General features: G+C 42.2%; 1 protein-coding gene across 2 annotated transcripts in view; it reads left to right on the forward strand.

Annotated features, from left to right (window-relative positions):
• BCAS3 (BCAS3 microtubule associated cell migration factor) overlaps nt 1-23,136 on the forward strand; it is a 3,998,327-nt gene that overhangs the window by 2,775,226 nt on the left and 1,199,965 nt on the right. For both annotated transcript variants that reach the window (XM_086954924.1, XM_086954923.1), the window contains exon 21: nt 13,227-13,423. In XM_086954924.1, coding sequence (XP_086811050.1) covers nt 13,227-13,423 — 197 coding nt within the window. The remainder of the gene's footprint in view (nt 1-13,226; nt 13,424-23,136) is intronic.

Genomic DNA, 23,136 nt, shown 5'->3' on the forward strand with positions numbered 1-23,136 from the left:
CCAAGGCCCGCCACCACCACTACCACCCTCTGCAACTGGACCCCGATCAACACCGAAGACACCACCTGCGCGATGAACTCCATCCACTCCGGATCACCAACCGACCCCTGCCCACACCACGTCTTCAACAAAGCCGACGCCATCATCACACCCCATCTCCGGGACATCATCAACTCCTCCTTCCACACCGCCACCTTCCTGGAGAGCTGGAAGCACGCCGAGCTTACCGCCCTCCTGAAGAAACCAATGGCGGACCCCACCGACCTCAAGAACTACCGTCCCATCTCGCTCCTTCCCTTTCCGGTCAAAGTCATCGAGAAGACCGTCAACAGACAGCTTGCCGCCTTCCTGGAGACGAATGGATCCCTCGACCCCTCGCAGTCCGGGTTTCGGGCCAACCACAGCACCGAGACCGCCCTAATCGCAGCCACCGACGACATCAGAACCCTGATCGACAACGGGGAAACAGCGGCCCTCATCCTCTTGGACCTCTCTGCGGCGTTCAACACCGTCTGCCACCGCACCCTAGTGAAGCGCCTCAGCAACATCTGAATCCGAGAGAAAGCACTGGAGTGGATCATCTCGTTCCTCGCCAGAAGAACGCAGAGAGTCCGCCTCCCCCCGTTCAGATCTGAGGCCACCGAAGTCATCTGTGGCGAACCACAAGGATCTTCACTCAGTCCAACCCTCTTCAACGTCTACATCAGCCCCCTCGCAGCCATTGCACGCCAACACGACCTCAACATCATCTCCTACGCCGACGACACCCAGCTGATCCTCTCCCTCACCAACGACCCCACCACCGCCAGAGCCAACCTACACGAAGGGATGAAAGACGTCGCCGACTGGATGAGGAACAGCCGCCTTAAACTGAACTCCGACAAGACGGAAGTCCTCATCCTGGAATCATCACCCTCCACCTGGGACGACTCCTGGTGGCCCCCGGCCCTGGGCACCGCTCCCAAGCCAACGGACAACGCACGCAACCTGGGCTTCATCCTGGACTCCTCCCTGTCGATGACCAGACAAGTCAACGCCGTCTCATCTTCGTGCTTCAACACCCTGCGCATGCTCCGCAAGATCTTCAGATGGATCCCCACTGAAACCAGGAAGACCGTCACCCAGGCACTCGTCACCAGCCGACTGGACTACGGGAACACCCTCTACGCCGGAACCACAGCCAAACTTAAAAAAAGACTCCAGCGCATCCAGAACGCCTCCGCACGACTCATCCTGGACATCCCCCGACACAGCCACATCACCAGACACCTGAGAGACCTGCACTGGCTCCCCGTCAGCAAGAGAATCACGTTCAGACTCCTCACCCACGCACACAAGGCTCTCCACGACCTGGGCCCCAAGTATCTCAACGATCGCATGACCTTCTACACGCCCACCCGCCAGCTACGATCAACCAGCCACGCTCTCGCCACCGTACCACGCATCCGCAGAGCCACCGCCGGAGGAAGATCCTTCTCCTACCTGGCAGCCAAGACCTGGAACTCCCTCCCCACCCACCTTCGGCGAACCCAGGATCATCTCTCCTTCAGAAAGCAGCTCAAGACCTGGCTGTTCGAGCAGTAGCATAACCCCTCCCCCAGCGCCTTGAGACCCTCCCGGGTGAGTAGCGCGCTTTATAAATGCCGTGATTGATTGATTGATTGATTGATTGATTGGACTTTGGGGTACAAGACAGAAACGGAAGCAGGAAGCAGGAAAAATGTACGTTTTTACCTCATTTCCTTCGATTCCACCAACTCGAAGTAGGAGGGATTCCCGCAACAGTCTTTTTGATGGAAAAGCACATTGTAATCAGCTCGGTGAGACTCTTGGCTGAGGTCCCGCTTCTGGCAGTGGTGCCGTTAATACGGGAGAAGATTCCTGGTAGAGGCAGCAGGACTGTAGCAGTCTTTCACCTACGGATCTCCAACATCTAAATAATGGTGGGCCATGTCGGCGGGCGGGAAAACCGTAGAAAAAGTGACAGCGGGACCTGATCTTCCAAGATATAAATCAGGTACTAACTCTTTAGTCCATGAGAGGCATTTGGAAATGTCAATCATTTAACAGGTGTTCTTTTACTATATACATGGACATTGATTTGTTTATATATTCTTCTTTTCTTTTCCTATTTTTTTCTCACTATATTTCATGTTATTGGGTTACAAAAAATATTCTACAAATATATTATAACTCCAACGTATAGAATTAGACATTAGGCCATAAATATCGATCAATCTATTCTAGTACTCATAAATTAATCACAAAAATTAAATACAGATAATCACCATGTCAAACTTAAAATCCTTTGGTTTTACAGATGAAGACTTTGAATCTATGGTAGGAGCAGCCATCAACTTTGATAATGTAAACACTACTAAGCTTGACCAAAATCAAGATCTCAAAAAACTCTTAGATCTTAAAAAAAAGTCAAGAAGAATAGTGTTACATGGTAAATATATCCTCGATTACCTGAAAGCTGGAGTAATCCCCCAAGGGCTTCAAATAAAAAACATCCCAGGGCTGTTTATACATATTAAACAATTCTTGGAAAAATGGTCTCTCATCGCCAACCGATGTTCAAGAGACATGATGATGTTGATTGTGGAAACTGCAAAAACAGTATTAATAGATCTGGTACAAGAGATACTTGAATTAGAAAATAAAATCAAGTCATCAGATGTTATTCCTGATGCCAAAAAGAGCTTAGAACAGAGGTCTTCAATCTGTGGGGCGCGACCCCCAGGGGGGTCGTGGAGTCCTTGGAAGGGGGTCGCAGATTCTGTCAGGGGCATGCAATTCCTGGCGTCGGGCTGATCGAGGGTGCTCATGGCGGAGGCCTAATTCACACCGAGGTGTGAAAAACATCAAAGGCTCATTAACAAGTAGAAGGTCTTTTTAAGACCTGTCAAGTACTGGGGTGTGGCTGTGTGTGTGTCCCTTAAACGGGCTCACACACACGAGCTGGGGGAGGGGGGAAAGTGGGTGGGGTCTGGGGGAGCAGGCTGTAGTGTAGCCCTTTGAGTATAATGGATGTTGCGCGCCTGGAGCTGTGGGTCCCGTGACACGTCCCCCCTCCCGCCCCCAGCAGGGAGGCACAGAGATGCCCTCCCATGAGCGGGAAAGAAGGAAGAAGACACAGAGATATTGACCCCCCTCCTACCCTCCATGAGAGAGTCACAGAAAAGGTGGGTGGATGGATGGATGTAAGGTTGAAGGATGGATGGATATGTGAAAAGGTGGGTGGATAAATGATGAGTGGATGGATGAAAGGGTGGATGGATGGATGAAAGGGTGGATGGATGGAAGGATGAAAGGGTGGATGGATGGAAGGATGAAAGGGTGGATGGATGGATGAAAGGGAGGATGGAAGGGTAGATGGATGAAGGATGTATGGATGGATAAAAGGTTGCATGGATGAATGATGGATGGATGGATGGATGTGTAAAAAGATGGGTGGATGAATGATGGGTGAATGGATGGATGAAAGGGTGGAAGGATGTATGGATGGAAGGATGAATTGGTGAAGGATAGATGGATGAAGGATAGATGTATGGATGTAAGGATGAAAGGGTGGATGGATGAAGGATGGATGGATGAAAGGGTGGATGAATGAAAGGGTGGATGGATGGATGAATGAAATGGTGGATGGATGGAAGGATGAAAGGGTGGACGGATGAAGGATGGATGGATGGATGAAAGGGTGGGTGGATGTATGGAAGGATGAAAATGTGGGTGGATGTATGGATGGATAAAAAGTTGTATGGATAAATGATGCATGGATGGATGTGTGAAAAGGTGGGGGGATGAATGATGGGTGGATGGATGAAAGGGTGGACGGCTAAAGGATGGATGGATGGAAGGATGAAAGGGTGGATGAAGGATGGATGTATGGATGGATAAAAGGTTGCATGGATGAATGATGCATGGATGGATGTGTGAAAAGGTGGGGGATGAATGATGGGTGGATGGATGGAAGGATGCAAGGGTGGATGGATGAAGGATGGATGTATGGATGGAATGATGAAAGGGTGGATAGGTGAAGGATAGATGGATGAAGGATAGATGTATGGATGTTAGGATGAAAGGGTGGACGGATGAAGGATGGATGGTTGGATGAAAGGGTGGATGAATGGATGAAAAGGTGGATGGATGGAAGGATGAAAAGGTGGACGGATGGATGGATGGAAGAAAGGGTGGATGGATGGATAAAAGGTTGCGTGGATGAATGATGAATGAATGGATGGATGTGTGAAAAGGTGGGGGGGTGAATGATGGGTGGATGGATGGATGAAAGGGTAGGTGGATGGACGGATGAAAGGGTGGGTGGGTGGATGGATGGATGAAAGGGTGGGTGGATGAAGGACATATGTATGGATGGGAGGATGAAAGGGTGGATGGATGTATGGATGGATAAAAGGTTGCATGGATGAATGATGGATGGATGTGTGAAAAGGTGGGTGGATGTGTGAAAAGGTGGGTGGATGAATGATGGGTCGATGGATGGAAGGGTGGATGGGTAAAGGATGGATGTATGGATGGATGGAAGAATGCAAGGGTGGATGGATGAAGGATGGATGTATGGATGGAAGGATGAAAGGGTGGAAGGATGTATGGATGGAAGGATGAATTGGTGAAGGATAGATGGATGAAGGATAGATGTATGGATGTAAGGATGAAAGGGTGGATGGATGAAGGATGGATGGATGGATGGAAGGATGAATTGGTGAAGGATAGATGGATGAAGGATAGATGTATGGATGTAAGGATGAAAGGGTGGATGGATGAAGGATGGATGGATGAAAGGGTGGATGAATGAAAGGGTGGATGGATGGATGAATGAAATGGTGGATGGATGGAAGGAAGGATGAAAGGGTGGACGGATGAAGGATGGATGGATGGATGGATGAAAAGGTGGGTGGATGTATGGATGGATAAAAAGGTGGGTGGATGTATGGATGGATAAAAAGTTGTATGGATAAATGATGCATGGATGAATGTGTGAAAAGGTGGGGGGATGAATGATGGGTGGATGATCGAAAGGGTGGACGGCTAAAGGATGGATGGATGGAAGGATGAAAGGGTGGATGAAGGATGGATGTATGGATGGATAAAAGGTTGCATGGATGAATGATGCATGGATGTGTGAAAAGGTGGGGGATGAATGATGGGTGGATGGATGGAAGGGTGGATGGGTAAAGGATGGATGTATGGATGGAAGGATGCAAGGGTGGATGGATGAAGGATGGATGTATGGATGGAATGATGAAAGGGTGGATGGGTGAAGGATAGATGGATGAAGGATAGATGTATGGATGTTAGGATGAAAGGGTGGACGGATGAAGGATGGATGGTTGGATGAAAGGGTGGATGAATGGATGAAAAGGTGGATGGATGGAAGGATGAAAAGGTGGACGGATGGATGGATGGAAGAAAGGGTGGATGGATGGATAAAAGGTTGCATGGATGAATGATGAATGGATGGATGTGTGAAAAGGTGGGGGGGTGAATGATGGGTGGACGGATGGATGAAAGGGTAGGTGGATGGACGGATGAAAGGGTGGGTGGGTGGATGGATGGATGGATGAAAGGGTGGGTCGATGAAGGACATGTGTATGGATGGGAGGATGAAAGGGTGGATGGATGTATGGATGGATAAAAGGTTGCATGGATGAATGATGGATGGATGTGTGAAAGGGTGGGTGGATGTGTGAAAAGGTGGGTGGATGAATGATTGGTCGATGGATGGAAGGGTGGATGGGTAAAGGATGGATGGAAGGATGAAAGGGTGGATGGGTGAAGGATAGATGGATGAAGGATAGATGTATGGATGTTAGGATGAAAGGGTTGACGGATGAAGGATGGATGGATGGATGAAAGGGTGGATGAATGGATGAAAAGGTGGATGGATGGAAGGATGAAAAGGTGGACGGATGAAGGATGGATGGATGGAAGAAAGGGTAGATGGATGGATGGGTGGATAAAAGGTTGCATGGATGAATGATGCATGGATGGATGTGTGAAAAGTTGGGGGGGTGAATGATGGGTGGATGGATGGATGGAGGAAAGGGTGGGTGGATGGATGTATGGATGAAAGGGTGGATGGAGGGAGGATGGATGTATGGATGGGAGGATGAAAGGGTGGATGGATGAAGGATAGATGTATGGATGTAAGGATGAAAGGGTGAATGAATGGATGAAAGGGTGGATGAATGGATGAAAGGGTGGATGGATGTGTGAAAGTGTGGGTGGATGAATGATGGATGGATGTGATGAGGTCTAACCGGCGCATTTATTGTTGTCAAAAGTTGATGAGGAGGAGTACCAGTTTCTAGAAACTTTTGTCGGAAGGGGGTCCTTACGCCTAAAAAGGTTTTACAAGGGGGTCTCGGCATCAAAAAGTTTGAAGACCTCTGGCTTAGAAGAATTAGAGACTGAACTCAATTCCTGCACTGATTACCTTCTAAAACGGAAACTTGAAACATTTCAAAAAGATTTACAATATTACAATAAAGAACAAGTCTATCCATATCTAGCTGAAGGTTTCTATTCTCAATCCGACAGTAATTTGCAAGATCCTTCTGCACCACAGACAGACAATAGACCAAAGAAAATAACTACGTTTTCCAACACGTCTGATTCAGATAGCAGTGGTAGTTCATCACCATATCAAAATCAAGGTAACAGATTTAACTACAAGTCTAGATCTTTTTTAGGGAGACGCCCGCAGAATCGAGGAAATTGGCGGCCACAATACCGGCCACAATACAGACCCCAATATTAGTCCCAATATCAACCCCGCCAATCATATCAACCACGGGGCCAATACCAACCACAATATCAACCACATTATCCACCTCAATTCCAGGAACATCAACCACCCAACTCCAACAGATATCTGGAAACACGAAATGCCCGTTATTGGAGGGAGTAAAAACCATACTTATCTTCAATCTTAGTAATCAAACGTCTAACAATGCTGTTTATTCCTTGTTATCAAAAGGTTTAACCTATGTACCACATTCTGGACTAAACCAGTTTGAACTTTTCAATGACTTGATGCTATTTTTTAGAAAAATAACCAATATGTTAGAAATTAACAAATCTGGTCTTGCACCAAAATCAGTCTTTACCCCCTCCTTAGATCAAGTAACCCCTGAAATACGTATCTTTGAGCAAGTGGTCACTAACAAACTTAAATTGGCTACAAAATATATACCTTGTACTCCTTTTAATATCACAAAACAAGAATATGGAGCCTTAAAAGAACTAAAAGAGTCCACAGTAACCACTATTAAAGGATGCGATAAAGGAGGAGGGATTGCAATCTTAGACACTTCTAACTATATAGAAAAAATCGAGGAAATGTTAAGTGATACTAACTTCTACACCAAAATCACAAAAGATCCCACTACTAAAATAAAACAGAAAATAATAAAATTAACATCTAAGGCACTAAGCAATGGTGACATTTGTAACAAAGAATTTGAATATATGAATATTGATAAACCTAGAATGGCAAGCCTATACGGTATCCCCAAAGTACATAAAAATGAGGTAGACCCTCCCTTCCGTCCTGTTGTGACCACTATAGGCAGTATAACTGAGCCTGTGTCTAAATACTTAGATGCAATTCTAAGACCATACATATCAACCATACCAGGATATGTAAAAGACACAGGTCATATTATAAACCAACTTGAAGGCACACCCTTTCAGGAAAGTAGACAATGGCTTGTGACGCTAGACGTCGAAAACCTATATAGTAATATTCCATATGATGGTGCCATTATTGCTACTCAATGGTTCATTGATACATATGAAATTGATTGCAATGCCAATTTCATTCTAGTCTTCCTCAGGATAGTAATAGAAGATAACATTTTTTAATTTCGAGGGACCCTTTATAGACAATCTAAAGGTGTCAGTATGGGCGCTTCCTGCGCACCCACCATTGCTAATATTTATGTTGCTCATTTTGAACATAATCACATTTTCAATGAGATAGCTCCTTTTTTTGAATCCATTTTTTATTGGTCACGTTACATCGATGATATTATTTTTGTATGGGATGACAATGAAGACATACTTAATGAATTCGTATTGTGGCTCAATGCATGTGACAACAACTTAAAATTCACATCCCATGTAAGTAACAAAGAAATGGAATTCCTTGATATCAGAATCAAGCATGATCAAGGTCATCTCTTTACAGACCTATATGTCAAACCCACCGCTCGCAATTCTCTCCTTCATTATCAAAGTTTCCACCCTTCAAATCAGAAAAACAGTATTCCGTTCAGTCAATTCTTAAGACTGCGACGTAATTGTACTATGTTAAAAGACTGATGAGCGAGCCAAACTTATGAAAGAAAAATTTGAGGAACGTGGATATCCTCACAGATTGGTTAGTGAATCATTCAAACGAGCTAAATTGTTTTGATTGTCAACCTTCTTTAAAGCCATAAATCAAAAAAAGATGATCATCTTGTGTTTGTCACAAGACATTCTCTTTTAAACGACAAGGTACGACAAATCATATATTCAAATTGGCATCTGCTCAATAGGAATAAATCTGAACATGAAAGAATCCCCAGACCTCTGTTTGCCTACAAAAGAAACAAAAATATAAAGGACCTGGTAGTAAGATCTAGAATGCCAGGCCCCAAAAAAATCTATACAGTGAAGTATTACAGGTAATAATCCCATTATTGGAAATTACAAATGTGGCAATTGTAAAACATGCCCCCAGGCAAGAGAAGGCAGCGTTTTGACATTTAATCATGTAAAAATTACTTCCAAAACTATGACCAACTGCAAGACTCAAAATGTAGTTTACTTATTAATTTGTCCTTGTAACAAAGGATATGTGGGCGAAACATCAAGAGCCATAGGTAAAAGAATCACTGAACACAAGTCAGCAATACGAACGAAAATGATGAATGCACCTATAGTGTCTCATTATGTAGAGAATGAACACTCACCTGAAGACTTAGAATGGTTCATTCTAGAAAATATACAAACAAGAGAAGGACTCTGCCCAGACAGGATCCGAAAAAAACGCGAAGTTTATTGGATCTTTGTTTTAGACACAATAAAAACTGGATTGAATTTGGACATTCCCTGGGAACAGGCAATTATATGAATTGTATATTGCCTGTGTTCAATGGCAATAGACATCATCCTCATTGAATCTTGGCATTTATTAACTGTAGATTTGTTTTCAGGAATTGACCCTTACAAGATTACAATTAAATCATCCTCATCATCTGCATTATGATTATCCATACTTATCTCTAAAAGTCTATCTAAATATAATCATTGCAATGTGACTATTCATCTCTTCATTTAACAAATATTGTAGTTTTCTTTTCTACATCCAAGATGGCCACTGGTCATAGTCCTTTTTCTATATCTAGGACACAACAACTAGGTGTTCTTTAATTGCATCGTTTCACCTCTTTTGAATGAAAATCTAAATATAATTCATTTTATTTGATATTCCCAAATTTCTATATACTTGATGATAAGCAATATTAAATGTCTTTAAAGTATCCAGCATCAATGAACCCTCGTGGTTCCATATAGTAGTCCTATTTCTATATCGATTCATCACGTATGCCTTACGTGAGTCTAGAACGTCTTTACCAAAGCGACCGTATGCAGCTTTCACTCGTTCCACACCGGGTGTTAATTGTAATCAAAGTCAAATATATAAATAGACTGGTAGTCGTCCCCACCTACCATATTTCTCTGGAACGCGGATGGCAGCGCCTACTTTATAGAACCCCAGCTACATAGAAATACTTGCACAATCAAAAAGGTAAGATTCTAAATAAATGGTGACTTTCTGCTAGACATCACGCAAGATACTTTTATTCTTATTTTTTAACATACTTTTCCTCGTATGCCAGTTCACGAGGACGCCATATTATCCACGATGGCTCCCATAATTGATGGCGGACGCTAATGAATCATGAGAAGAAATCCCCTTTTTTAAGCATCAACTATTATTTAAGGGATATGCTCTCAAACATCCGCTTTTAAATGTAACATGTAATGCCTAATCCACCCAGTCAATTATACAATTTATGAATATTGATATTTCCATTCTTATCATTTATTTAGTAAATGTACATCCAATAATCAAACTTTATGTGAGTTGGTGGCTGTCTTAACGCTTACCTCAACCGTTGAACTGATACAAGGCTAGACGAACCTAGACGTTTATATAATCGCGATTCATTGTAGGTATATACTTTGTTTCTTTAGTATAATATGACCAAATTGCTCTCCAAAGAATATACACGATGTGGTTAGAACACGTCTATATATTTTATTTATATAGAAATATCCATGACCATCTTTTCATTTAAATGTCAGTGCAATTATTAAACATTGAAGTCGAGTTCACGAACTAACCCAGTCACCATCCTTTTCTAGACAGTTAACCAAGCCCAACATATCTAAGGAGGAAGTTTGAATTTTTGATCACTGAAATCCCATACATTATCGGGTAAATAACTGAGCATGTGTTAGACCGGTATTGGTCGCCTCATTCATATTTCCAAAAATATCTTCCCTTTTTTTTTATATAATTAAAAAAAAATTGAAACACTATATTGATATGTCATTGCTTTAGCAATAGTGATTCAGTCAAATAACGGAAGTTTCATAACAGAACTTTTTAGCAACTTGAACCCATTGTTTTTCCCACTTTTGTCATTTTCATTATTTCTTCTCTAAATATTCTTAGCTAATCCATTCTATTAGGGCTCTAATACATTGAGATTTTGCTATTGAATTATCTTTTAGAACTTCTAGCTAAGTCCATGTTTACAATAAAGAACTTGTTCTAGATGAATATAAAGAATATAATTAATATGGAAGTTATATCTGTCTTTATAATGCAAATCAAGATGTCCTAAGAAACAGAATCAATTTGAATTAGACTAAACAAGTTACTAGCTGCACAATACAATTGCAAACTGCCTTATCATTAGATAATAATTTTTAAATAAATGACCATGCCTAGAGGTGGATCTAATGTAAATATGTATACTGTTTAATAATAATGTACATGATTGTATTTTTGATATATTTTTATTATGTATTCTTTTTAGTGTTGTCATTCTTTATTGTTTGTTGCAAATGAAGGTCTCCTGATGAAGGCAGTGGCCGAAACGCGCATAGTGTTCCTACCCACCGCAATGCTAACTTCTCTAGTCCTTTAAACCAACTTGTCATTTGTTTTTCCAGTTTCTTTTTGTATGTTGTTTAATCTACTTGATACAATATGAAATTTTTAAATTTAATATAATCAAATGAAAACAAAATAATAAAAATATAAATAAACAGAATATATATTTTTACAAAATGTAATGATTATCGTTGTTTTCATGTTGTTATATGTACCGTATTGATACAAAAGTCCACCCCATAGGATATGGCATATAAGGTATAATTTATTTGCTACAGCTCTTCTTTTCTCAAAACTATTTTCACCTATGGATCTCCAACATCTAAATCATGGCGGGTCATGTCGGCGGGCGGGAAAACCGTTGAAAAAGTGACAGCGGGACCTGATCTGCCAAGATATAAATCAGGTGCTAACTCTTTAGTCCGTGAGGGACATTTGGAAATGTCAATCATGGAGAGGGTGGTCAAGGACAATGTTTTGGTGGCCAGGGCATGATGAACTGGAGGACAGGTTTGTACAAGAGCGTAAAGTATGTGCGAATAGTGAAAGGATGCTTAGAGTTGTTTTGGTGCCTTTGTGTCCCATTGAGGGGCTGGAGTTTCCATGGCAGAAGGTAGGTTTTGACATTTCTGCTCCTTTTAATTAGTTTCCCCATGAGTATAGATATGCTGTGGTTCTAGTTGCTTACAACTCTAAGTGGCCGGAGTAAAACGTATTTCTCAAGTTACCACAGTAGCAGTAATTGAGTTCTTCAAGGAGCTGTTCGGTCAGGAAGGCTACCCTGAGTTTCTTATCACTGACAATGGTGTTCAGATAAGGTCACATGAGATGGAAAGTTTCTTAGGTACTGCAACATCAGCTATGTCACCACCACGTTGTACGAACCTTCGGGAAAATGGACAGGTGGAACGTTTCACCCATGTGTTGAAGTATAGCATTTTGTGGGCATGTGATTTTGAATGAGAATGGAGGGACAAACTGCAGGATTACTTCTCATACCACCACAGAAGTTAGTCCGTTTAAACTGCTTAAAGGTAGGGATCCTGTATCAAAGTTGTGTCCCTTGTGGTTCAAGAAAGAGCAGTTGAAGAAAATTGAAAGTAGGATGAAGGAATAAATGGCCTCAAGGGTGTAAGAGAAACAGGGGAAGGTAAGCGTGCTTATGATGCTAAATGGAAAGTTAAGGAACCTGATTTTATGGTGGCAGATTGGGTCAGGATTTGCAAGCTTGGAGTTTTGTCCAAAAGTTAGTCCAGATTTGGTAAGGCTATGAAAGTGGTCAAGGTCAACAGGAACAGTGTGGTCACTCAAGATGGCATGGTCTGAAACGACAGAAGGGTGGCTAGGTGTGAATGCTTGTAAAGAAGGGCTCTGTTTGATATTCCAGGTGGAATGGATATATTTCAGAGTGTAGCTTCAAGGGTCAAGCAAGCTAATGGTGACTGGAGGCCTCCTTGTAAATTTGTATATTCTGTATAGTGTGTGGCTTTTGTCTGGTGGTAGTTTTTCGATGTGTGTGCAGTTTTTTTTATTTTTGCGTGTTGTGTGTAGCCTTTTGTGGATGTGTGGCAGTTTTGTAAGGGGGCTAGGTGTGTTACATTTGTACATGTAATAACCTTGTGTTTGTTGCTTTAGGGGATAGAGGAAGCAATGATTAAATACAGGATAACAGTCTCCTCGACGACTCTTTCTAAACTACTTTACAATCTTTACACATTACCTCCCTCAAATAATTTAAGCAATGATTAAATACAGGATAACAGTCTCCTCAACGACTCTTTCTCAACTACTTTACAATCCTTACACATTACCTCCCTCAAATAATTTAAGAAAAATTGCTGTCCTACATGCCATTCAGTAAAAATGAACTCTTTGCTGTGTGTCATATTTTCCAAATGAAAAGTATGCCATCGCTTTAATACCAGAATTCACCAGACTCTGAGGTTCTGCTTACCCTGCGGTGTTGTGACCTTAAACAATTTTGAAACGTTGATGTTTCATGTAATTTTTTGTTCAATGCTTCTAGGTTGAAATAGTGACACACACTGGTCCACACCGACGGCTGTGGATGGGCCCTCAATTTCAGTTCAAGACTATCCATCCTTCGGGGCAGACAACAGTGATTTCATCCAGCTCTTCAGTCCTGCAGTCGCATGGCCCCAGCGACACTCCTCAGCCTCTTCTCGAATTTGACACGGATGATCTTGATCTCAACAGTCTTAGGTAAGTTACTGAGAAGTCAATTAAATTGAGCACCATTTGAAAATGGACTTTAAGGGACACCTATTTATTTACATGTGTGTTGCCCAAGTGGCCAGTTGTTAGGCAATCTAACAATTCAAACACTGTTTCTCAAGGACACTGAGTCATGTGCTAGTAGTAGATGATGCAGACTGTAAGTCTAAATGTGGTAAAGATCTTTAGGAGAGAATGGGGGGTATAAAAAATGCATACCATTACATGCTCAGACTACAGTGGATTAATTTACGTATTTACAGATGTTCTTCTATTGAACACTTTTTTTCTTTTATCTGATTTTATTCAATAAATAAAGTCAAAATGCAGAGCAAATCAAGGTAAAGTTTAGAGGCCATAGTAGGACAACATCGGTGATACACAAATAGATGCATAGTAGTGCGCTTGGATACATTTTCATTCCACTCGTACAGCGCATTTTACTTTCCTGGGCAGGCCATATCAGTCATGTTACCGAAAAAAATAAGAGGCAGTGTTCAGTAGTACATTGTTGGTCAACAAGTAGGTTTGATGCTTGCAATAAGCACGGCAGGTCGCTTCAGACACAACAGACATCACAAATAGCAAACACAGTTAAACAGGCATAAGTGATCCCTTCAAATCCTACTTCGCTAGCCAAGGATTCCCTCTCCGGCCTTAACATTACGAAATTGTGACTGGATCCCATATGTTCTTGGGACTAGACTTGACCTGCATCAGCTCCCAATATGCCTTTAGTTCTCCCTGTCAGTAATCCGCATCATGTATTCAGCTTTTACCCTGAGGACAGAAACGTTGTGCCCAATCCAATGCATTGCCACCTAATATTGCCAGTAAGAGGAAAATGGCCATTAAGCATCTAACACCAACCAGGATTTCTTTGACATATCCAAGTATTGCCCCCAGAGAGACTCACTGAGGGCGACAGTCATTGATTTGTTTAATTATATTAAACACAGATGTCCCCAACACAGCTACCTGAGGGCAACCCAAAGCTATCTGCACGAAATCAGCATCATAAGCCGCATGACACAAACAGCATGAACTGTCTGCCAAACCCATACTGTACAGTTGGCTGTGTGTGGTACATTCAATGAAGAAATGTTAATATGGATAAGGCGTAACCTATAATAAGGTGAGACTGCGCCAGTCTGGGTGCAGTAGTACCTCCATTTGGTCCTCCTTTGGTAAAGGGTCTAGGTCCGTCAGCCAACTGGTTCACGCTGTCAGGATGCAGACAGGGTGCTTGTCTTGCGTAGTGGTGTATAAGCGAGTGACCAATTTCTTAGAGGAGGGAGTTCCAAGGAGTACTCTGAGCACATACAGGCAAGAGAAGCTATTGGAAAAGGTAAAGTTTAATTCCCTGCACGTAGCCATAAGTTGATGATACAGTAAGGCATTAGAGGAGTGGAGTGAGTATCGTCTGTAATAGATTGTAGTGTAATGAATTGCCCATCCGGGTATAAATCCACTAATGTATTTAATTACAAGCTTCACAGCTGAAGACACACCCCCTTACCGGCTGTGATTGGTAATGCAAGGTTACCCACAATTGGCATTTATTTTAATATACGTAGTTCATGTTTTGCTCAGAGGCGAAGATGACTCCAATCTCTGATGCTTCACAGATGAGCAGAGATCAGCGTTTAGGGGCCAAGGAGCAATGCTGTGGGCCTCAACAGCAGGGTGTGGCTAGAATGGTGCAGGGCAGTGCCAGTAATATGCAGAATGGACCTACGCATTTTAATTATACAGCTTTAAATCCAGGTGAAGGTCTCCCCTATTCAGATGGCAGTGTGAGAGTCTCCACAGATGATCTGTTCCAGCAGAATGAACAGATACTTCACTCCATTTTAAAAAAGATATATTTTTATTGCTGCATGATGTCATGGTTACAAATGTCAATATTCGTCATTCCATACCAATTTAGCACTTACACAAGTAAAAGATAAAATGAAAGAACAAGAAATTGCAAATAAAGATCATCATGCATAATTGTTGATTTCTACCCACCCATTAGCCCTCTCCCTCCCCCCGCCCACGCTGCAGGAGTTGTGCACCATCCCTTATCTTTGTTTTAACGATAAATTACATAAAGAAAAAAGAAGGATGGTGGAATCTTCCCACTGACTGAGTCCTCTATCTTTCAAGCCATTTAGTCATTGGTTCCTAAATTTTTAGCCCTTTCGTCCAAGCCTGTGTTCCTCTTTTATCATAAATAGCGTTCTCAAATTTATAATTAGCCGTCAAGCGTGACAACCTTTGATGAAAACTTGGGGGAGATGGATCCAACCATGCACAGGCCAGGCATAGTCGCAGTATAGCCATACCCATAAACACCAGTTTTTCCCCCGGCTTCCCTTGTAGATCCAAATCTACCCCTAGTCCAATCAAAGATGGAGAGAGAAAAACATCATGCCAAAAAGGTTGAAATCTCTTGTTTTAATTTATTTAAAACGCTACAAGTAGTGAACATGTGGTTTAAATCCGCCTGATATAGTGAGCATCTGGGGCATAAAGTCCCTCTCCATGTCCCCCAATTTGCTTTTTTCTTTGGGGTATAATAAAGTGAAAAGCAAGATTTATAATACTGGGCCTGGAGTCGGGCCGGAATTAATATGTTTTGCGCTAGTTCTGTTGAGTGGGTTAATAAATCTTCCAAGATTACTATTACTTCTTTCCACTTTCTTCCGCGAGCTTCTAAATCATCTGGCATTAGCAAGTTAAATAACTTATAAATAACTCTAATAGGTGGTGACTCAATCTTTCTCACATTGTCTATAATATAGTTATTACCAAAACCACTCGGACCTCCACATTTTTCACTTAGGATGTCCCGTAGTTGGAGGTATTTATAAAAATCCCTCCTGTCGAGGTCATACTTTTTCCCTCAGATTTTCAAACAACACTATATCTGTTACTGAGTAAAAATACCCCAATTTGGATAAGCCTTTTCCCTGCCACTTTTTAACTATAAAGTCTTTAAAAAAATTCTGTCAAATTAGGGTTATTACAGATTGGTGTTTAACAATTTAATCGACCTAATCCCAACATTTTACGAATCGATTTCATAACTTTAAATCCACTAGCCAGTGTCTTAAAACGCATCTTCTTATAGTGGCAATCATTCAGGAATCTCCAAGCCCATCACATGCCTCTTTACCCATTATAAGTTCAATCGGTGTCGGTATATCCTCTAGAGATCTTTCTTTTGGTTTTTCCCTGATAAGGTTTACATTACTCAAGAGAGTAATAACCCAATAATATAATCTTATTTGGCAGAGCCAGTCCACCCCTTTCTTTTGGCAAAGTTAAGTATTTATAAACTCTTCTTGGATTTTCAAATACCCAAATAAATTGTGAAAACAATTCTTCAATTTTCTTCAAGCAGTTGATACTAAATTCTAATGGTATTGCTCTTAAATAATATAAAAATTTAGGAAAGAAAAGCATTTGGATTATATTGCATCTACCTATAATTGATAAATGTAGATTATGCAGCCTGACTAGCTCAGTTTTAGTTTTAACTATCAGAGGGTCAATATTATCTTCAACAATATTTTCTATATTGGTCATAATATTGACTCCCAAGATATGTGGCCTTATCAACCTGTCTAATGTCATTATCCATGGCTATATTCTCACATATAATTTGTGACTTGGTACTTTTAAGTGAATATCCAGAATGTCGTCTGAATCTCACCGCCACAACCTCAACCTCAATCATAGTTATTTCTGGGTTAGCAGTCAGTATAGCAACATCATCAGAATATGCCAATACTTTAGTTTCCCAGCCCTGGGAGATAATAGGATTAATATTAAGATTAGCCTCCAATTGTTGTGAGAAAGGGTCTATGTATAAAGCAAACAAAGGTGGCGAGCTCGGGCATCCCTGCCGTGTGCCTCTTGTTATATTAAATGAGTCTGTGAATTCCCCATTATTATTATTATTATTATATTTATATTTAAGCTTATAAAGAGCGCAGCTACCTGGAGATTTCCCGGCGCTAAGGACCAGATTAAGGGGGAGAGCAGACTGAAAAGAAGAGGCGGAGTTATTGGTTAAATAACCAAGTTTTGATTTCTCTGCGGAACTTGAGGTAACAGGATTCAGTGCGAAGAGATGGTGGAAGAGAGTTCCAGAGGGAGGGAGCCAGAACGTAGAAAGAACGACTACCCATTCTGGCTCTCTTAACTCTGGGAACTTGAAACCTGTACTGATTGGATGATCGGAGAGTGCGGGCAGGGCAGTATCGATGCACTAAAGTACTAAGGTAGGATGGGGCTCGACCTGCGTTGATTCTGTGCATGTAGCAGAGGGCCTTAAATTTCGTGCGCCTTTCAATGCGTAGCCAGTGCAATTCACGAAGAGAGTTGGAAGTGGGGGATAGGTTGGGAAGTTTACAGAGCAGTCTAGCCGCCATGTTTTGGACTGTCTGTAGTTTACAGGTCACCTCTTTGCTCGCCCCCAGGAGAAGAATGTTGCCATAGTCTAATCTGGAGGTGATTAAGGCCTGGACTACGGTTTTCTGAGTCTCCTGAGGGAGCATCCAAATGATCTTACGGAGCCACTTGATGATGGTAATGCAAGTGGAAGAGGTTTTAACCACATGGTGTTTCAGGGAAAGTTGATCATCAAAAGTGATGCCAAGATTGCGTGCTGTTTTAGATGGAACGGGGAGCGTACCCATTTGTGTGGGTCAATGTTGGGGCCCCCACAGAGTAGTGTTCTTGCCAAATAGAAGGAGCTCTGTTTTCCCCCGTTTAACTTAAGTTTGTTTTCGTGCATCCACGTGGCGATGTTACAGAGGCCAACACAGAGGGAAGAGGGAGTGGATTGAGAGCCGGTTGAGAGAGAGTAGATGATCTGTATATCATCAGCGTATGAGTAAATGGTTAGCCCCGCTTGTTCCGCAATCGTAGCCAGAGATCTGACATACAGATTGAAAAGTAAGGGGCTCAAAATGGAGCCCTGGGGGACACCATGCGCCGATTTATAGGTTTGGGAGACAGAAGAGGGAGAGAAGACTTGGAAAGTACGGTCTGAAAGAAAACTAACAAGCCAGTTGAGGGCTGCGGATGCCTGATGATTTAAGGGCATTGATAAGGATGGGGTGGGAAACCGTATCAAATGCGGCACTCAAGTCGAGTAGAATGAGTGCCACGGTTTCCCCCCTATCCACTCGGCATCGAATAGTTTCAGAGACCCCCAGCAGGGTAGATTCTGTCGAGAAACCGGGTCTAAAACCTGACTGAGATGGATGAAGGATATTACTGGATTCAACATTCAAGGTAAGTTGTGTGTTAATGTGCTTTTTCAATATTTTTGAGAAAACAGGGAGGAGAGAAATGGGGCGGAAATTGGATGGGTTATTGGGGTCAGCATTGGCCTTTTTTAATAAGGGCACAATCATGGCGTGTTTCCATGCGGAGGGTACCTTGGCTTCTCTGAGGGAGGAATTAAGTAGGTCCAGAATGAGGTTAAGGGAGGGGGTGTCCAGAATTATTAAGATTTGAGGGGAAAGTGGATCCAATGGAGAGCCAGATTTGATGTTGCTGATGATGTTGATGAGTGTAGAGCTATTGAGATCCCAAGTACAGATTTGCTGAACAGGTGAAAGGTGGGTTTCCTCTAAGACTTCAGGTTCGTGAGAGATCACAGGATCAAGTCTGTTAGGGGAGCTAATCTGTTGCGAGGGTGTGGGATGCATGTCCACATTTATATAAAGTTTTGCTGTGGGTTGAAAATAAAGCATCTTAAATGCCTGTGTAAGTCCTTGGCCAAATCCAGCCCTTGCCAGGGTCTCCCATAAAAAAAAAACAAGAGACCCTGTGAAAGGCCTTTTCTACATCAAGCAAAATTAACGCAGTAGGATCCCTGGTAATATTAGCAGCATCAAAGAGTGATATAGCCTTTTAATGTGATCTATAGTACCACATCCTGGAATAAAGTCATGTTGTCTTGGTGATACTACTTTGTGAATTACCCCCGCCAGGCGAACAGCTAGGATTTTAGAATAAATCTTGCTGTCTGCATTTATCAACGTTATCGGGCAATAAGAGCCGGGTTCTAGAGCTGTTTTATTCTCTTTCAGAAAAACTATTATTTTTGCTTGTGTCCATGATTCAGGCGGCCTCCCCCCTTTATATACATGCTTGATTAGGAATACTATCTAAGCCAGTGGCTTTGCCACTAGGGAGGCTAATAATGCATAGTAAGATATCAATCCAATCAGGGAACTCTTCCATTTCCATCTGCTCGTCTTGAGATAGTTGTGCAGCGGGAGTTGATCTAGATAGATCTTAATATCATTCAAGTTATCAGGATTGGTCTGGTGATGCAGATCTTGAGAATATAAATAAAATAACTTATGAATCCCTTCTGGATCAGTAATTTTACCTTGTGAAGAATCGTTAATAGTTGCAATTGAATTCCGTGTGGCTTTTTATCTTGACTTAATCGCTAGGTGGTGACCAAACTGCTCACTGCATTCATAAGCTTCCTGTCTCCATACAGTTAGTCTATCTGCTGCTTTTTTTGCTATTATCTCCATAAGGGATGATTTAGCTGCCATTATTTTTGCAAGCGAGTCTGTAGGATCTCCCCCACCCTGTATTACTGTTATCAATTCTTCTTCTGCCCTCACCAGGCACCTCTGTCTATTACTTACTAATTGACGTTTCTCTTTATTCCTAGACAATGAAAACCTAAATGTCTTTCTTTTCAGTGCATCCCACACTACTATCCCTGTGCTCCCTAAATTCTCTCTAAGAAATTGAGGAATCCACAATCTCATATGTGTGCAGTAGTCGTTGTTCATAAGTAAAGAGCATTCAAAATTACAGTTAGTCGTTCTTCTACTTCCCAACCCTGTCCCTTTAAATTCAACTACAAGGGGATTGTGGTCTGCTACTATACAGGGTGCTTATTCTATTGAACAAAGGTTTAAAATGGAGTGGGATGCAAACATATAATTTAACCTCACTAGTTTGTTATGTGGAAAGGAATAATATGTATATCCGGGATCTTGGGGCCGTTGTGCATGCCAGACATCCGTAAGTGCTTGTTCATGGCATAATGTCATCAAAGCTCTCAGTACCTTAGGTTTCCTACCTTTATAAATCCAATTCCTGTCAGTATTAATATTCTTGCTGGCAGGTAAGTTTATATTAAAATCTCCACATGTAACCATGGGTAAAGGCCATGTGGCCAGCTAGTGATTGATACTTCCATAGATCGTAGCTAAAGTGAATGTATCTCCATTCTCTCTACAGCATTCTGTGATGACCCACCTCCCATTGTAATCAACTGTTGTACGTGGAAACTGAATCTTAGGATTACCTGAGAGAATCGCTACCCCACGTGTCCGTGTGTTTTGTGTCGTGGCTCCTACCACTTTGTATCCCAGTGTGTCTAACAGGTGGATCTGAACCCTTTCAATATGTGTTTCCTGCATATATATGATATCAGCTTTGAGTAGGCAAAGCTCTGCCGCAGTATTTTGCCATTTTTTAAAGTCATTAAGGCTGCAAATATTAATTGTAGCTATTCTTAGCTTACTCATTTTATTTTTTGATGTTTTGTAAGCTCCTATAATCAAAACCAAAAAAGAGAGAAAAACACAAAAGAAAAACAAACTCAGTAGTTGCCAACCCCTGCCCCCACCCTGCAGCTGCTCCCTCCTTCCTCTGTTCCCACCCCCCCACCTATTATTGAGGCTACCTGGCTCCACAAGAGCCAGGATGAAAACATCTGAGCAATCGGACCCTGTAGCCCCCTCACCGCCCCCACCACCACACCTAGTTTAATCTTGTTATAAGCCTGCCTTGCAATATGTCTATTTCCTACTTATTTTCAATATACCTTCTCCCGGCATTTTGAAAAAGGAGAATAACAAATCGGGTTTTTTTAGGGTTTTTTTTGTCCTTTGTCCTTTAATCTTTTAGCCTTTGGCTTTGCCCCCTCCAGCATCGGTAATTTCTCATATGTACAACTGAGCCTGGATTTCGGCCGTGAAGCTTCACGTGGTCCCTTTATATATAACCTTTAGCCGGGCAGGATTTTGAAGGTATACGGTGGCTCCTAGATGTTGTAAGGGAGCAAAAAGTTGTTTCAACCTCCATCTACGCTCAACGGTGGCATGGGTAAAATCCGGCCTTGTAAAGAATATTTGAATGTTTTCTTGTTAGTCACTCTTGCTAGACCATAGATTAGCTGGCGCAGAAGGAAGTGACCAACATATAGTAGCATAGCATGTGGATATTGTAATTATATGGCACAGGGCGTTTGGACGGTGTCAAGGGGTACCAATGAGCATGTTGTACCTCTTTGTCCCAGTCCCAAGATTGTAGTTCTGGAAAGGCCCCTTTGAGGAGCATGATAATAAAGGCACTTGGATCACTCCCTTCCACTCCCTCCGGGATCCCCAGACAGCAGAGATTGTTTTGTCGGATTCTATTTTCTTGCTCTTCAACTTTGAGCATCAAGTCTTTAACGATGCCTTCATGTTCGTCCCCTTGTGTCTTTAAGGTCAAAACATCTTTCTTAAGATATTCCGTGCGTATTTCAGCTGAAGCCATTCTGTCGACAATCTCTGCGTAAGTTCTGCCTACTTTTCTTATTGTTCCTTGCAGTTTTGGCGTGGCAAGAGGTGATTGTCGATTATCCTGTTTGACTTCTTCCTGAAAGCTCTTAATTGAATGGAGCACTTCAAAAAAGGTAGATCTGTTCTTCTTGTCTGAATTTCCAGGATTCTCATTGCTTCGACCGCCCGTTGCTCCCTTGTTGCCACCTTGATCCCCCCCCCCCTTGTGTGTCTGCTGGATTTTTTCGTCAATAGTTTTTTTTGAACTCCAGTTCTTGATCAATCAAGCTCCTGAGTCCGTGTTGCTACACACACTGCTATCCCCATCAAGTCTCAGTTCTTCGCTGGATAGAAAGGTGCCTGTATCAGAAATCTCTGAGTCCTCTGATGTTTAAGCGGGTTTCCCATGTTATCCAGTTCTTTGATAAAGTGCATCCAGGTGCAGATGGGCTTTTTGGCTCGTTCTCCGCAGCATCACCCAGACTGGCTTTCTTTTTGGTGACACCAGTATCGGTCGCAGTTTCTGTCCCAGTCTCAATCGAGCTTTCCGGATCTGTTACTGCCTCAGTCATAGGCGGTCTATGGTCACTCTCGCTCATAGAGGGCACTGGCAGTTCTACATCTTCGTCCTCATTAGGAAATGCGGCAATGTGAGCAGTGATATCAGTTTGGGCAGTTTGATCAGTCAATGCGGACCCAACATCAACATCACAGTCCCATGTGGCTGTACTCTCCCTTCTCTTGCACTAAATATGTTGGAAATTAGTGGCTTGCTATTCTCAATTTTAGTGCTTTTGAGTTGTGCCTGTTTGCCTTGTTTAACAGTGCGATCGCCCCCCTCAGCAGGTTTGAGACCTTCCACTTGCTCCCTTATTTTGGTCCCTCGTGTCTCCGGTCTTTTCTGGCCCGCCTCCCTTGTGGGATCATTAAAAACAAAGGTGGTTCTGTTGGGTGGCAGAATGAATTTCTTTGAAGGAAGGCTATATCAGCTCATAACACAATAAATTAAACCTCTCTGAAAACAAATGAAGTTCAAAACTTTTATATAGTAAAAAACACAATTACAGTACACAGGAATTACTTCATTCCGTTTTAGTTTCAATTAATGCTAAAACA

The sequence above is a fragment of the Lissotriton vulgaris genome, chromosome 2_1 (assembly GCF_964263255.1).
Source record: "Lissotriton vulgaris chromosome 2_1, aLisVul1.2, whole genome shotgun sequence".
NCBI lineage: Eukaryota > Metazoa > Chordata > Amphibia > Caudata > Salamandridae > Lissotriton > Lissotriton vulgaris.